The sequence below is a fragment of the Arachis hypogaea genome, chromosome 19 (assembly GCF_003086295.3).
Source record: "Arachis hypogaea cultivar Tifrunner chromosome 19, arahy.Tifrunner.gnm2.J5K5, whole genome shotgun sequence".
NCBI lineage: Eukaryota > Viridiplantae > Streptophyta > Magnoliopsida > Fabales > Fabaceae > Arachis > Arachis hypogaea.
The window spans coordinates 1,710,114-1,727,259 of record NC_092054.1 but is presented as its reverse complement, the minus strand read 5'-3'; the positions used below and the strand labels follow the sequence as shown (position 1 = coordinate 1,727,259).

General features: G+C 33.7%; 3 protein-coding genes and 1 non-coding gene across 4 annotated transcripts; 2 read left to right on the top strand and 2 right to left on the bottom strand.

The window, feature by feature from the left end:
• Positions 1-7,019: 7,019 nt before the first annotated feature.
• On the top strand, positions 7,020-9,606 carry LOC112776743 (cinnamoyl-CoA reductase 1). Its single transcript, XM_025820977.3, has 6 exons — positions 7,020-7,229; positions 7,391-7,566; positions 7,852-8,037; positions 8,155-8,320; positions 8,877-9,063; positions 9,312-9,606. The coding sequence occupies exons 1-6, from the start codon at positions 7,100-7,102 to the stop codon at positions 9,439-9,441; spliced, it is 975 nt and encodes a 324-aa protein (XP_025676762.1). The 5' UTR covers positions 7,020-7,099; the 3' UTR covers positions 9,442-9,606.
• A 10-nt stretch (positions 9,607-9,616) lies between these two features.
• On the bottom strand, positions 9,617-9,700 carry TRNAL-CAA (transfer RNA leucine (anticodon CAA)). Its single transcript has one exon. It is a non-coding gene; the product is annotated as a tRNA-Leu (tRNA).
• A 1,203-nt stretch (positions 9,701-10,903) lies between these two features.
• LOC112780117 (F-box protein At-B-like) lies at positions 10,904-13,295 on the top strand. The gene is made up of 2 exons (XM_025824457.3): positions 10,904-11,039; positions 11,361-13,295. Exon 2 carries the CDS (start codon positions 11,369-11,371, stop codon positions 13,031-13,033), a length of 1,665 nt encoding a protein of 554 aa, XP_025680242.1. The 5' UTR covers positions 10,904-11,039; positions 11,361-11,368; the 3' UTR covers positions 13,034-13,295.
• A 1,325-nt stretch (positions 13,296-14,620) lies between these two features.
• Positions 14,621-16,372, bottom strand: LOC112779617 (uncharacterized). Its single transcript, XM_025823944.2, has one exon. The coding sequence runs from the start codon at positions 16,370-16,372 to the stop codon at positions 14,621-14,623; it is 1,752 nt and encodes a 583-aa protein (XP_025679729.1).
• Between the last annotated feature and the right edge of the window lie 774 nt (positions 16,373-17,146).

The following is a 17,146-nucleotide window of genomic DNA, read 5'->3' as shown; positions in this document are numbered from 1 at the left end:
CTTTCTTTCTGGCAGTTCCATCTACACATCCTTCAGATTGTGGCAGTTCCGTCTGTGCTTTCTTCTGACAGTTTCGTCTGCACCCGTTCTATTAGTTTATGCATTTTTTTTATTTCGTTGTATTAATTTTTAAATAAATTTCAAACTCAAGTTGTCACTTGAGTTTGAGGGGGATGTTAGAATATAATTAGGATCAATTAGGATCAATTAGTATTATTTAGTATATCTGAATATTTATTATAGGAGATTATGTCTTTATTATTACGATTCTCTTAGTACCTATAAATACCCTTTTATATTGTATTATTCTAGACAACTTAAATAGACAATTTGAATAGACACACAAATCATTTTTCCAGTTTAGTCTCTTGTTTCTAACAAACATGAAGTGCCTATTGGTACAATGATGGCTCGCTGAGAACTTCTCATCACACCAATAACATAACTCTTTTTTTCCTTTTACTTTGGACTTTATCCAGAGTAAATTTTCGAGTGAAATTTCTAGTAGTATTTGGTAGGGGCTGTTGTGGTGGTGTAGGAAGAAGTGGATGAAGGAATTGGCGTGCATTAGGTCACAAAGTACAATTAGCTAAAACAACAAATTCAAAATAATACTCACTCACTGTTCTATCTTGTTGAAGCTTGAAGAGCAATTCCCTGGGAAACTCGAACAATGAAGGTCCAAACTCGAGCTCAATCGCCCTCTTGAGTTGAGTCCAAGAACGAAATTGTGCCGCTCGCTGTGATAATTGATACCATGGAATGGACGCTCCCGACATTTAAACCGCTGCTAAACTCACCTGTTCTTCAACGGGAACTCGGAAGAAATTGAAATATTGATCTATGAAGAAAATCCAACCCAAGGCATCACTCCCATCAAATTTCGGCAGATCGACGTTCACCCTTCGGGGTTGCAATCACGCGCGAAATTGCGGGTGTCGAGTTGAGCTCGCACCATATAAGAACTCACGAGAAGGAGAGTTGGAGCGGTGCAGATTATGGAGCAGTTGCGTAATAGAGAATTGAAGCGTGTCAAATTTGAGATTCATAGCCTAAGGCTTTAGCCCTCTCAGCTCTATGTTCCTCCACCGCCGATTCAATCATCTGGTAAAGTTTTTTAATCTCTGCCTCCATACATTTCATTCTCATGCTGTCCCTGACAGACATGGTCAATGAAAACACCAATGAAAAGGTGTTGCAATAGAAAATTTCACTAACAAAAAATATTTATTCAATTATTTGTGAAGAAGTAACATCAATTTCAATGGACAGTAATTTCAGGAAGTACTAAATGAAGTGATAACAACAAATGAAGTCATAAAAGAATTAAGGAATAAAAATTCAGCTGCATCTCAACTAGAGGGAGCATCCATCAAGAGACTTAGAAGAGGAGGAAAAGATTTAACAATTAGGAAAGAAGTAGCAATGAAAAGAATAGAAGAATAAAAGGTTCAAAGAAGTTGTCATCGGATACAGGAGGGAGAATTTACCACACACGCCTCAAGAGCATATTCTTGCAACCTCATGTTAATAACCTTCTCTCTAGCATTACGCCTTGGTCCCCGCTCATCTAGATCAATTACCACGTGTCCCGTATTTATAACTAACCTAGTATTGCAATTTGTGAAGCTCTCTTCATGCATCTCCCCCTTTTCATTAATAACCATAACATATAGCTAACACTTTTTTTATATTTAAATTAAGAAAAAATCTAGAGACTAATTATAATATAAGCTAACTAAATTAACTCTTTTTTATTTTTAGATTTTGAAATTCGAAAAGTTAAGATAGTAAAAATTTTTTTATAACGAATTTATTTTTCAATTAATTGACTAAAGTTGACTTCATTCTTATTTAGTATCGAATAAAATAATATTAATTAAATGTTTGAACTTAAAAAAATCTAATTCCAATATAAATCACCTCAACCAACACTTTTAATTTTTAATTTTAAAATTTAAAAAATATAAATTATAAAAAAAATGTTTATAATAAATTTATTTTTTAATTAATTAACTCTAATAAGCTTCGGACCTAATTAGTTCTCTAGCCTAACTCATGCATAAATCATTTAAGACGATACCCACTTTGATAGTTTATAAATTTGTATTTTTTAAATTTTAAATTTTATTTTAAAAAATAAAATATGATTTAACAGTATTTATTTTATATATAAAATTAAAAAAATTATAAAAAAATTATTTAATAATAAAAAATCTCACTTTATTTATTAAAATAAAAATAAAAAATTTAAAAGATCTAAATGGAATAGTTTATAATCCCAAACTCTTTCTCTAAATCCTTTCCACACAAAAATCGTAGACAATGGCTCCACCGCCGCCGCCACCATCATCACCATCAAGAATTTGTAGACACCAAGAGCCACATTTACCAGATGAGTGTTGGAAATTAATTTTCAAACACATCAGCGACCCTCTCGATCACGAAATTAATTTTCAAATTAATTTTCACTCATGCATAAATCACTCTCCCTCGTCTCCCGCCAGTTCTTTTCCCTTACCAACCGCCTCCGCACCGACCTCGCCGTTCTCGACCCTGTCCGCCCTCTCCTTCCCACCCTCCTCCGCCGTTTTCCCAACCTGACGACCATCAAAATCACGCGCTACTTCACGGGTGACATCAACGCGCTCCTCTCCCAAATTGCTTTGTTCGACCTACCCTCACTCCGTTCCCTTGACCTGTCCCACCAACCCACCTTCCCTTCACATGGGTTGCAACAATTCTCCCAAAAGTTTCCAACTTTGAAGTCACTCAACTGTTCCTTCATGCCTCAGGATTTGGGCTTAATTGTCGAATGCTTCCCGAGCCTAGAAGAAATCGATGTGAATTTCCCTCCGTGTGATGAGATAACAGATTATTCCCGTGTAAAGGCCTTTGCTTCAGAGCTTAAGAAGCTTAGAAAGGTGAATGTTTCAGGTAACCGTGAATTTCGGAACTCTCACATTTCCACCTTGTGTCAGAATTGTCATTTTTAGAAGAACTTATTGTTCTTAAATCAACCAGCAGTTTAGAGCTTGTTTTGGGTGATTTTTAAAAAAAAAAAAATTGTTTTTGAGTTATTTTTTTTAAAGATATTATGAAAAAGTAAAAATAATTTTATATTTGAGTATTTTATGTAAAAAAGTTTTTTTATTAATCAATTATGTTTGAATATAACAATATAAAAATACTTTTTTGTTTATTTATTATATAAAAAATATTTTTTTTAAAAAAAAATATTTTTTAAAAAATGTAAATTATAAATTTTTTAAAAAAATATTTTTTTATTTTTCTAATACTTTTATTTTTACTACTAAAAATTTATCAAATAGATTAAAAAATATAAAAAAATCTTTTTTTATTAAAAAAAAATTTTTTTTATCAAAATAATAGTCCCAAACAAGCATTAAGGAAAATAACTCACATTGCTAACGCGATCCGTCAGAGATCCCAATTGAGGTCTTTGGCTTTTAGCGGTTCGCATGATAAGATTTCGGAGTTCATTGATGCATTGGTAAATTTGAAGGGTTTCACTTGTCTTGATCTGTCTTGTTTGCGTATATCTGACGAGGTCTTGTGTGCTGTTGCGGAAGAAGGCCTTCCCTTGAGGAAACTCTCTCTGCAGTGCTGTAAGGGATATGGATACCATGGGATTTCTCGCTTGTTGAGAAAGTGTAACCATTTGCATTATTTAGATCTTGAGGGCACAGATTTTCTGAATGATCAGCGGGTGGGTGAGTTGTCTTTGCTTCTTTGTAACTTAAACTTTGTGAAAGTTAATAGGAATGAAAAGTATTAAACTATTCTTTCACCTTAGTCTATAACAATAATAAAGATATCTCACAGTATACAAATTCAGTTTAACAATAATGTATTTGGTAAATTTCGAATAGTAAAAATAAAAACACTAGAAAAATCAGAAAAATATCTTTTTTGAGAAGCTGTAATTTACATATTTTTTTAAAATATATTTTTTCTTTTAAAAAAAAATGTTTTTCATGTAATAAATAAACAAAAAATATTTTTATATTGTTATATCCAAATATAATTGATAGATAAAAAGATTTTTTTGCATGAGATACCCAAACATAAAATTACTTTTACTTTTTCATAAGATCTTTTAAAAAAAGATAACTCGAAAAAAGATCTTTTCTTACAAGCTCACCCAAACAAGTCCAAATTCAATTATGATTTTAGTCTTTATCTTATCTTATAGTTACATTTATCTTTATCTCTATCTTATCTTTATATATTTTTATCTTTCATAGGCCAATACTCTATATATACTTAGTTTAACCTTCATAGTTTACAATTCAATCAATAAACAATCAATAAAATATTTTCATTCTTTGCTTTCAAACAAATAAGTCATCGTTGATCTTGATTACAATGGCTACAATGTCTAATGATGAGTTATTAGAGATATTGTCTTTGTTACCTGCAAAAGCAATCCACAAACTCAAATCTTCTTCAAAATTCTTTTCAGAGCTTCCAGAAACTCCATACTTTATAGCAAAACAAGCAGAAAACTCATTGAAAAAAGATCGTCCTTCATGCTTCTTCATTCAAAGAGATGTCTATCTGAATCACCACGACCACGTCGAGTTGCATTCTCTGCCGGGAGAGGAACTTTCCTCCGGCATCCCTGAAAACATGCTAGGATTCATCGCGCGATCGCGGCTCAAGATTCTAAGCTCAAGCAACGGTTTACTTCTTTGTCTTCATCCAACAGAATTATTTATCATCAATCCAGCAACTTGTTACCTTTTACACATTCCCCTCCCCAACCACTTGCAGCAGCGAGAGAATCTTTATAGTGTCTCCATGACACTGGAATGCGACTCTGATAATTACAGGTTGATTCTTTTTGACAATGAAGAGTGGAGTTCACATTTTGATTGCCATGTTTATAGTCATAAACAAGGTGTTTGGAGCTTAAGGAAGAACCGTTTCTTTGCTTGATCTAGGAATTTGATATTTGACATGCCAGTGATTTGTAATGGCGCCATTCACTTCATCTCGGGTTGCTACAGTTATCTTACTGAAGATAGCACTTATTTTAGGCCTTATATCATGTCTTATGAAATCACAAACGGCAATGATGAAAATGAAAGCGTTGAAACCAAGTTTTTAAGGGTTCCTAAAGAAGCAAGAAGGGGTTCTCATGATAACAGTTGCCATATGAATATTTTCAAATGGGGAGAAGTTGCTGGCTATCAAACTATTTGCTTAGTTAGATTGAGAAAGCGTGTGTTTACGGTTTGGATTCTAACAAACTATGAATCGAGTTCATGGAGAAGGATCATGAAGGTGAGAGTGAAAGGAATGGGTTTAGTGGAACAGAACCCTGTGATTAGAGGCTTTACTGTTTTGAATGGTAATCTTGTTTTTGCTACGGAAAAGAAGGTCTACACATATGGTTTAACTAGTGAGAAATATATGGTGCTCTCGGAAATTTGTGACCATGGGTGTGGCTCTACATTTATTCGTTTTATTCCGTATTCAGATACTCTTCGTCCATGTGGAATTGGTGCCAAAAATTTGCGTCCTTATCTTCAATTAAGGAAACATGACTAAGTCAGAAAAGTTAGAATTAGAGACATTAAATTACTTAATTAGGTTTACATAATTAGAGGATGAACAAGAATCTGAATTTTATTTAATATAAAAAAATATTTAGATTCTGAATTTTTTTTTTGCCGTGGTTGAATTTAATCCCATTGTATGATTAACAATTTTAATTTTTATTTTCTCTTATTATTATGGAGAGCTCAAGATAATCTTTATCATATGGGAACTTAAGATGATCTTTATCATCCCATGTAGGAAATAAATGGTATAAGTAAGGAGAATAATGTGAAAGAATTTTAAGGTTGACTGCAGAATTGCAAATGCTCTTGATATGGTATCAGAGCATTGGTATCCTCTTTGAAAAAGATACATAATTATCATTTTTTCGGTGAAAAATTACCCTACTTCTTTTTCTATTACATCCGTCCAAGTAAAAATCCAACATCAGTCTTGGTTACACCTATTCTAACAGGAAACACATTCCCCTCCCCAACCACTTGCAGAAGAAGTTCTCTTATTATTATGGAGAGCTCAAGATAATCTTTTATCATATGGGGAACTTAAGATGATCTTTATCATCCCATGTAGGAAATGAAGGGTATAAATAAGGAGAATAATGTGGAAGAATTTTAAGGTTGATTGCAGAATTGCAAATGCTCTTGATATGGTATCAGAGCATTGGTATCCTCTTTGAAAAAGATACATAAGTTATCATTTTTTCGGTGAAAAATTACCCTACTTCTTTTTCTATTACATCCATCCAAGTAAAAATCTAACATTAGTCTTGGTTACATCTATTCTAACAGGAAACAACTATTATTCATAGAATAGTTACTATGGCCTGTCAGTTTCATCTTGACCTTCTTTTGAGAGTTTCGTCTGCATTCTGTTTCAGCAGTCATGTCTGCATTCTATTTCAGCAAGTTCAATCTACATCTGTTTTAGCAGTTCCATCTGCACTCTTTTTGCGCTCCACGCGCCTTTTGAAGATCAATCTTATTGCGTGCGCCCTCTGAAAATCAATCAACAATCAATAAAAGTTCGCATTCTTTTCTTTTCTTATTCTTTCACAATTTTTTTTTCTTAGGTAGTTCTTTAGTCTCTTAGAAGACCAAGAAATAAACCACTGTTGCCCGCTCATCCACTGAAGCAGAATATTGTGTACTTTCCAACACAACTTGTGAACTTCAATGGATACTAAATGTGTTACAATTTTTACGTATCTCTCCTATCCACCCACCAGTTTTATATTGTGATAATCAAAGTACTCTTCATATTGCTGCTAACCCGATTTTTCATAAACGGACCAAACATTTAGAGGTTGATTGTCACTTAGTTCGACAAAAAGTTCAAATTTTTATTCACTTGGAATAGTCACTTTCCATAAGACAAATTTTTATTTTTTGTTTAATTAATACTTTTAATTAAAAATTAAAAAAAAAATTGGTACAGAACTAACTAACAAATTAACAATATTAACTGAATAGAAAAAAAAAAAGATTCTTTAACTCTGCTTGAGCTTGAGATTATGAAGAAAATGGCGACAGCGACGGCGAAGAAGGTATGCGTGACCGGTGCCGGTGGTTTCGTAGCTTCTTGGCTCGTTAAGCTTCTCCTTTCCAAAGGATACATCGTTCATGGCACTGTTAGAAAACCTGGTACATTTTCTTTTCCCCTTTTTTCTTTCTATTGAAACTCGTTTCATCAAATTTTGTTGGATAATACTCCTTCAAATTAATGCTGAACTGAATCCACAAATATAGAAATACTTCTAATTCGTTATTATTTAATTTTGATTTTTTTTCTTTTTTGTGAGCAGGTGATGAGAAATATGCTCACTTGATGAAGTTTGAAGGAGCTTCTGAGAAACTTAAACTGTTCAATGCAGATTTGTTGAGTTATGAATCCATTTATTCAGCAATTGTTGGATGCAGTGCAGTTTTCCATGTTGCTTGCCCTGTACCTGCATTAGCAACAACTTTCCAAAATCCTGAGGCATGCATCTGATTTCATTCACCTTGAACTTTATTTTAGGGTGGTTTAATTAATTTTTGAAGTTTTTTGTATTAGGGTTTCAATTCATGTATATGACAAATCTTTGAATGAGCCTGGAGTCCAAAAAAAAAACTCAGTTAGTTATTGGCATTAGTTTTGTGTATTGGGGAAACTCATATGATTATGGAGTTAATTAGTGTCTTGTTTGTTGCCCTATTTCTCTGATTCCATTACTAGAAACTAAATTATGTAAGCCTTGCAATTGAAACTATAACTGATTCTCAGGTAGAAATGGTTGAGCCTGCTGTGAAGGGAACTAGTAATGTACTTGAAGCTTCTCTTCAGGCTAAAGTGGAGAGAGTTGTTTATGTCTCATCCTCAACTGCTATTATCCTGAACCCGAATTTGCCTAATGATAAAGTGATTGATGAATCATATTGGTCTGATAAAGAGTACTGCAGAAAAACCAAGGTCTGTATTTTGTTAACATACATTCCTATGACATAATTTTTTCTATCAATCATTATCATCAAGAATGTTTGTTGTGTTATGTTGCTGAACAGAACTCATGTTCCGCATATGATCCAGGAATGGTATCCCTTTTCAAAGATGAAAGCAGAAGAGCTGGCGCTGGATTTTGCAGAAAGAACCGGGATTGATCTAGTGAGAATTTGTCCAACTGTTGTGTTGGGGCCAATTTTGCAGTCAACTTCTCTGAATGCCACTAGCTTGTTTCTCCTCAACCTTCTAAAAGGTGCCAACTAATAATGTTGTTTAGAATGTACTTCTATTTCGTTTCCTTTTATCTGTTGCTTATATTTTCTGGTATATTGTTGAATTTAATCAGTATATCTAAATACATTAATCTGAAGATGTATGAGAAAGTAATAGTAACAAATAAAAAGTAGAGGAAGTACTAATTTGAGTGCAAGTAAGTTTACTGTATTGTGAACTAGAGATCAAGGATTTAAATCATGAAAACAATGCCTTTGTTTGTGGGGATAAGACACTGAGCTTCTTGTGGTGGTAAGTTTTGGAGTACTAGTTAAAATGCTTTATTGTTTTATACAATGATTACATTTCTTCCAATACATAACAGTAGAACATCTTTAGAAATGTGAATCAGTGAAGTTCATTCAAAGTTTGTTCACCACTAAAGCTCTCTTGCTAGATTTTGCTTTTGAATCATATGTTATACACATATACTATAATCCAAACACAAACTTAAAGCAGTGTCTTGTATTTCATTTGATTTATAATTGTTAACATAATTGTCTTCTTTACTAAGCTTGTGTCTCTTCTTGTTTAAGGCTGTGAGCCAGTGGAGAATAAGCTTAAGTGGATAATAGATGTAAGAGATTTAGCTGATGCATTACTATTGGCTTATGAGAAGATTGAAGCAGAAGGGAGATACATATGCACTTCATGCCCTGCTAAACCAAAGGATTTGGTAGAGGAATTGAAGAGTGAATATCCAAACTACAACTACCCTACAAAGTAAGCCTTAGTTTTCACATTTTTGTTGTGATTAAATCAAGTTTAACAATTTGTTATATCTAAGAATAATTATTATGATTGTGTCCAAACCCTAGCTTTCAGAAGAACTGGTTTAACATCACCTTTTTTAATATATATATATATATATATATATATATATATATATATATATATATATATATATAAAGAAATTGTTTAATCATATGCATAGTTAATTAGATTTCTAAGCAAAATTTTGTTATTGGCAGGTTTATTGAGGTGGATTATTACATAAGGTTGAGCTCCGAGAAACTACAGAGACTTGGTTGGAGTTACAGGCCATTAAAGGAGACACTCATTGATTCTGTTGAGAGCTATAAGGAGGCTGGTCTCTTATAATCCAAGTAAATTTGCTTGGTTAATTAGCTGCTGTATATATAATATATGCATGTCTATAATTTGATAGGTATGAATATCTGTTTGTCAACTTAATTAATTAGTGCATTTTCTCAGTTTTAATTGTGTACATTTTAAATTAAAAAAATGATTAAAATTAAGATGGACTAATTTTAAGTGTCAGAAGTGGGATTTGAACCCACGCCCTCTTTCGAAGACCAGAACTTGAGTCTGGCGCCTTAGACCACTCGGCCATCCTGACACATGTGTTCTCTCTCCCTTTTGGGCCTGGGTTAGTTGGTATATTTAATGAGGATTGATATAAAACTCTTCTCACATATTTGGTATGTAATGCTACCTAGTAACTACAACGCATTATTTGGTTGAAGCATTAAGCTATTTTTCGTATGCGTGAAATAAAAACAAATTTATCATGAAAAAAAATTAGCATTCCTAGTTTTTTTTTTTAAATAATACTTTCTAAGTCTGCGTCTAGCAGGCAACATGTTAGGGGGTAGTGATCTCACTTATAGAGTCAAATCAACACGCTTTAAGAAGAAACATTAGAATTTCTTCTGTCGTATCATATTAAATCCCATCAATCAAATCATTTTTTCGAGAAATACCACGGCGTTACACTCCAAAAGAAGCGAGCTACATTTGAGTTAAATTTGGAGATGGAAGTTTTTTTCGTTTCTTGAAAGTGAAGTAAGACTAAGCTTATGAACTTATTATCCTAAGTTGGAACAAGTTAATAGGAGCTCTTTCTTTATTTTCGTCTCATATCCATATTAGTCGGATTAGTAAACATCTATATATTTAGATGCAATAATAAATTGTTGTTTTTAACAAGTGGAAGGTTAGTTAATTCGTCACATTTTTTTATAAAACGAATACAACAAAATGATGTTATTAAATCTAATGAACGCATTCGCTCTAAGAAATCCATTTTATCAGAATTTCGAACACTTTCCTTTTCTTACAACTCACAAGAAAATATTCTCTAAACTAACTTGAGCATTGAAATATTTTTTATAAATTTCCATTCCAATCTTTTCTGAAAATTAAAGTATATCTCGCCTTCAGAAAGGAAGAACGAAACCAATTTTTTCAAAGTCGAGATATACTTGAACAACTTACCACACAAACAATGATTTAATTTTGATATGATTTTCTCTATTCATAATTTGAATATCATAAGACGAAAAAAAGGGATAAGATAAAAACATTAAGGACAAATATAGAAAAACTGAAATCAATATAAAATGTGGGAAATATAACATATAAATAATACTATTCAATAATAATAATAATAATAATTTTTGTAAATTGGATCAATGTTATGATGCTCAAATGAGAAAATTGATCGATATTGTGGGGACTGGGGACTACACCAGATTGAAAGAAAAGAAAAGTGTGAAAAGTAAGATGCTGCAAAGTGAAAATAACAGATCACCATATTAGATGCCATCTAAACAAGAACAAAGCAAAAAAGAGTTTCTAGAGATTCATCCCTTTAGACGACAATTCCATTAGTCAAAACTCAAACATTATCGCTTCTTCTTCTGAAGCTTCTTTCCCTTGATCAACGAAATTCTCAGGTAACTTCTATTTGCATCATTGGTTATTAGATTTCATTTTTAATAATAGGTACATTTTTTTTATTATATATTTCCAAATACCTTAATACATGTCAAACAATAACTCTCTTGTTTATGATTAGATCATTCCTAACTAACAATCAATTTCAATTAATCAATGATCAAGGCCGGCTGATCTGACCATAATCCAAGATTCATAGCCTGAAATTTTTGACACTGCCATGGACTTTTCTCATTATATATATATCCATTTTTGTTTATCACATCATTCAACATTATTGTTATCAAAGCATTAGTTCTAAAAAAATTGTGCTATGGCAGAGATCAAGATGAAGGCATCAGTGAATTTTCCTGATGAATGCTGGGAATCAATCTTCAGATTCCTAGGCCACGGCCGAGACTTGGAATCGGTTTCCATGGTCTGCAAGAGGTTCCTCACAATTTCAAGCCAGCTTCAAGATTCCCTCACAATATTTGATGCAACAACAATGCTCATTCCAAAGCTGTTCTTGAGATTCTCAAGGCTCAAAGTCTTAGACCTCAGTTACTTCAATGGGAACCTCGAAGGCCTGCTTTGTCAGGTTTCACAATCCACCTTGGACCTTGATACCCTTAACCTTTCCAATCAGAGGACACTCCCCATTGATTTGTTCCGGGACATCGGCTCGAAGATGAAGAACTTAAGGGTGTTGATTTGTTCAAACATTGGCTCTCTTTGGGATAGCCATTTGATGATCATGGCCTATTGTTTCCCATTGCTTCAAGAGCTTGACATCAGCTTCCCATTGATTTCAGAAGCAACAGATTTTGGGATCTCAAAGTTGTCTTTGTTGCTCGAGCGCCTTCGCAAGATTAACTTCTCTGGAAACTACTTAGTCACTGATCAATCACTGGTAGCTCTGTGTCAGAACTGTATGACAATTGAAGACATTTCCTTCTTCAATTGTTTTAAGATAACTCAAGGAGGCATTGCTAATGCTATCAATTTCAGACCAACCTTGGCTTCCATAGCATTCAACATTAAGAAAAGAAGAATTCATGGACGTGGCTTGGCACCTATGCCAATTAACTTGGATTTGATTGATTCACTCAAGAGTTTGAAAAGCTTAACTTGTATTGATTTGTCGAATTCTTTTATCTCGGATGAGTTGCTCTTTTCTGTTGCAGAATGTTGTCATTCCATAAAGAAACTCATCCTCCAAGACTGCTGCAATTTCACATTTTCAGGAATATATTCTGTGGTATCAAATTGTCCATTAATACAATGCTTGGATCTTAGAAAAACCGACTTCCTAACCGATCATTGTATTGGCAAGCTATCAATGTTTCTTCTCAATTTAACCTCTATAAACCTCAGTGGTTGTGATCAGCTTACCAATTCAACATTTTACACACTGACAAGAGGTTGTCCTAAACTTGTTGAGATTAAAATGGACAGAACATATCTTGGAGAAGTAGGGGAAGATTCAGATTCTTCTCTTGTTCCGGTTCAGAACACTCAAGTGAAAAGTCTCTATCTGGGTCAAAATATTTTACTTGGTGATCAAAGTTTGATGAAAATGGCTTCTATTTGCCCCAATGTAGAGCTTCTCGACTTAAACTCTTGCGGCAGCATATCGGGAGAATGTGTCGTGAACGTTCTCCGGAAATGCCAAGAGATAAGGCACTTAGGCTTAGCCAATACAGGAGTGAAGCTGTTGAAGATGGACTTTAAAGTTTTGCAACTGAAGGTATTGAACTTGTCAGGATCAAGAATCAATGATGAAGCACTCTCCATAATCTCAAAATGTTGTTGTGGACTAGTAGTTCTGGATATTCAAGGTTGCAACAATGTTACCACAAAAGGGGTGAAAGAAGTGGTAGAAAGCTGCATGGAGTTGAGAGAGCTGAATTTGAAGAACTGTGATTTTGTAAATGATAATTTTGTTGCTGCCTTAGAACTTATAAGGCCATCATTGAGGAGAATAATCACAAACTCTTATGTTGGTGTTTGAGAACGAATAATGCTTGGTGCATAACACTTCATTGTAGAGCAAGGTGAGTAAAAATTATGCAGATGTCTCATGTATAGTATCTGTGTTTGAATTATGTTCATACGAGCATAATATAGCATTGTTTCCATTGGTGTGCTTTTACTATCTGCCTTGTGATTTTTATTGCAAGCAATCTATGTATATATGCATGTGAAATTAGTTATTTATTCAGTTAATTGAATCTTCAAAATAACATACTTTAGAATGAAAGAAGTACCTGATTGTTACTACTACTATGCATTTGTTTATAGTATCTTCACTGATTATTTCATATACATCTAAAGCTCTTGCAATTTTGCAAGGCACAAACTCTTGAATGGTCAAAAACCAATTAACTAGAATCTCTATGTAAGAACCGTATGACAATTGAAGACATTTCGTTCTTCAAATAAGATAACTCAAGAAGGCATTGCTAATGCTATCAGCTTCAGATCAACCTTGGCTTCCATAGCATTCAACATTGAGAAAAGAAGGATTCATGGACGTGGCTTGGCACCTATGCCAATTAACTTGGATTTGATTGATTCACTTTGAAAAGCTAAAAAGTAGGGGGTTCAAATCCAAACCGATCCAAATTAAACCGCTCATCCAATCCGATCCAAACCGAAAATAAATTAAAACCGCACTAATTCGGATTTGATTGGATTCTATTTTTTGCAAACCGCTGGATTGGATCGGATTTCGGATCTACTTTTCATAACCGATCCAATCCAACCCAAACCGCACAATGTGCTATATATAACATGTTCAATTTGTTATATATTTTTTTATTATTCATGTATTATTATTATTTAATAAATATTTTATGTTCAAAATGTTATTTATTTATTTATTTTAACTAACCTATAATTTTATTTCTATTGTTATGTTATCGTTGGCTTTTTAAGATATTGTTAAGACTTGTTATGTCATTGTTGATTATTTAAAATTTGATGTTGAAACTTGTTATATGTATTTAATTTTTTTTATTTAAAAAACCGCAAATCCAAACCAATTCAAACCGCACCACACATAAATTAAGCGTTTGGATCGGATGACTTTTTCCCTTAAAACGGAACAAAACCGCACCGCGAACACCCTACTAAAAAGAACGGACATGTGCCTAAAAATATTTAAAATGAAACACATCCAGTTTTTAGCATTAGAGACGTAAGAGTTTCTTTAATTCATTTTCATATCATGTTTTCTTTCCTGAAAGCTTTTGTTCAAACAAGACTTCAAAAAGGAAGACAGAGAAATTTGATAACAACAAATGCACAAGCGGAAAAAAAGAAAGTTACTATTAAATCATGCTAATTGTTCATATACATCTAAAGCTCTTGCAATTAACAAGGCTCAAGCTCTTGAATGGTGAAAAACCAAAGGTATGAGCAGAACTTCTCCAATAACATGCAAGTCTAGAATTACTACCTTTTAGGAAACTACAAATAATGTAAATTGTGATATATTTACTATATTTTATTTCTCACACAAGTTACTCAAGGAAACGAAAATATTCCCCCCACAATTTAGATTCATAGTTCACTTTCAAATCAAGAATCAGTTACATTAATCAGACCACTTGCCAACAAAGCATCCATGACGCCGGAAGAGATCCCTCTGGCACTCGGTAGGAAAAAATCGAGGCGGAGGTCTTATTTTTCTCAACGATGGCCTTGCAGATACCATCCAAGCAACGACATTAGGAGATACTTTTTCACAAGATGCTAAACTTATCGTTCTTAGTTGCTTGCAATTTTTCACCACCTGCTTTACTCCTCGGGTAGTGATTTTGTGACAACTTGCCAAATCAAGTTCTTTTAACTTACAACAACTCTTTGAAATAAGAGAGAGCTCCTCGTTGCAAATACTCAACTGGGACAAATTCAACACAAACAATGTAGGAACATCGAAGCAAACCCGAAACCGAAATTGAAACAGCTCATGTCCTAACAGAGCTAAGTCCATGCGCTGAATCTTACGACAGCTCCACAAAACATCAATAGCACTTTTTGAAACCCTTCCGCATTTGCTCAAATCTATCATCTCCAAGTTGGGGCAAACCGCAGCAAGCATAGTGACAGTTCCATCATCCAACCACGTATTGCTAGCCAAATAGAGAAACTTCACTTGAGAATTCACAATCAAACAATCTTCTTCTTCCTGCAGCTTCTGCTTTCCAATGCCTGTACTCTCCATCCTGATATCGGTTATCAAAGGACAGTTTCGCATAATGGCTAACAAGCTTAAATCAGTAAGCTTTGCATTATCACTAAGTTTCACAAACTTCAAGTTACTAAGAAGTAAAGACAACTCAACCACACACTGATCATTCAGAAACCCCGCTCTTTGAAGATCCAAATACTGCAAATTGTTACACTTCTTCAACAAATAAGAGATCCCACCATATCCATATCCCTTACAACATCTCAGGGAGAGTTTCTTCAATGGAAGGCTTTCTTCAGCAAGAACACACAAAGCCTGGTCAGATATACTCGAATAGGATAAATCAAGACAATTCAAACCCTTTAAACTCACCAATGCATCAATGAAATCCCAAGTCACATTCCCCTTTCTAAGGTCCTCACTAAAAAACCCATAAGTCAAACAGTTAACCGCCAAAGACCTCAATTCGGGTCTCTTACGAATCGCATTGGCAATGCCTATCATAGAAACAGGACCTGTTTGAATAACAACTAACTCTTGTAGAAACACACAAGTGTGACACAGGGCAAGAAGGTAAGAGTCTCCAAGGGTGAAGTTACCTGAAATAGTCACCTTCCTAAGCTTCTTAAACCCTAAAGTCAAGGCCTTTACCCAATCCGAAACAATATCAATTTTATATCTACGGAAACTCACATCGATTTCTTCGAGGTTTGGGAAGCATTCGGCAATTACATCCAAATCATGACGGGTGTGGGAACAGTTGAGTGACTTCAAAGCTGAAAACTTTTGGGAGAATTGTCGCAACCCATGTGTGGGGAAGGTGAGTTGGTGAGACAGGTCGAGAGAATGGAGTGAGGGTAGGTTGAAGGAAGCGATTTGGGAGAGGAGCACGTTGATGTCACCGGTGAAGCAGCGCGTGATTTTGATGGTCGTGAGGTTGGGAAAACGGCGGAGGAGGACGGGGAGGAGAGGGAGGACACGGTCGGATACGTCGAGGTTGGTGTGGATGCCGTTGGTGAGGGAAAGGAAGTGGCGCGAGACGAGGGAGAGTGATTCGTGATCGAGAGGGTCGCTGAGGTGTTTGAAAACTAATTCCCAACACTCATCTGGTAAATGTGGCTCTTGGTGTCTGCAACATCTTGATGATGGAATCATTGTTGTGAGGAAAGGTTTTGGAGAACGATGATGGGAGTTTGGGGTATCAAGGTGGTTGTGACTTGTGACGTCGTCTTATGAAGAAAAATAAACACAGGAATAATCGAAAGCTATAAATATTGGTTACCTATACTTTTTCAAAGATAAAATTCGTTAAAAGATAATAAGATATGATCATTTAAAAAGGGTGAAAATTCAAGTAAAGTCGACTTTGTAAAGTTGATATTTGAGCGCTGTTGGATGAAATTTAGTCAAATTAGTCAAATCATCTAATGACTCTCAAATATCAACTTGACGTAAAATCGATTGTACCTGAATTTTCACCTTTAAAAAATTATTTTAAAAATATTATTTTAAATTAAAATTTACTTATCTTTAATATACCGAATTTAATGTTAATAAAAATATCTGAATTTTTAAAATATTTAAAATATATAAAATATAATAAATTTCAAATATTTAGTGTCAATTCGACAAAATATTCAAGTTGATCTATTTATTCTTTGTTTATTTTAAAAGAAAAACTAATTTTAAGTAGAAAGACTAATTTAAAAAAAAAAAAACTCTTAAATAACCGTATTTTTTGTTTTAACTAATACCAACCTAATGAACCTATTGATTAATTAAGATTTTTCTTTTGTCAAGGATAATGTGCTATAGTTTGATTGGAATTTTTTGTTTAAATTAAATAAATATAATATTTATTAAAATGGGTAATATTTGGATCATTTATAATTTTAAATATCCATACATATCTTGGATATTGTGGCAAAC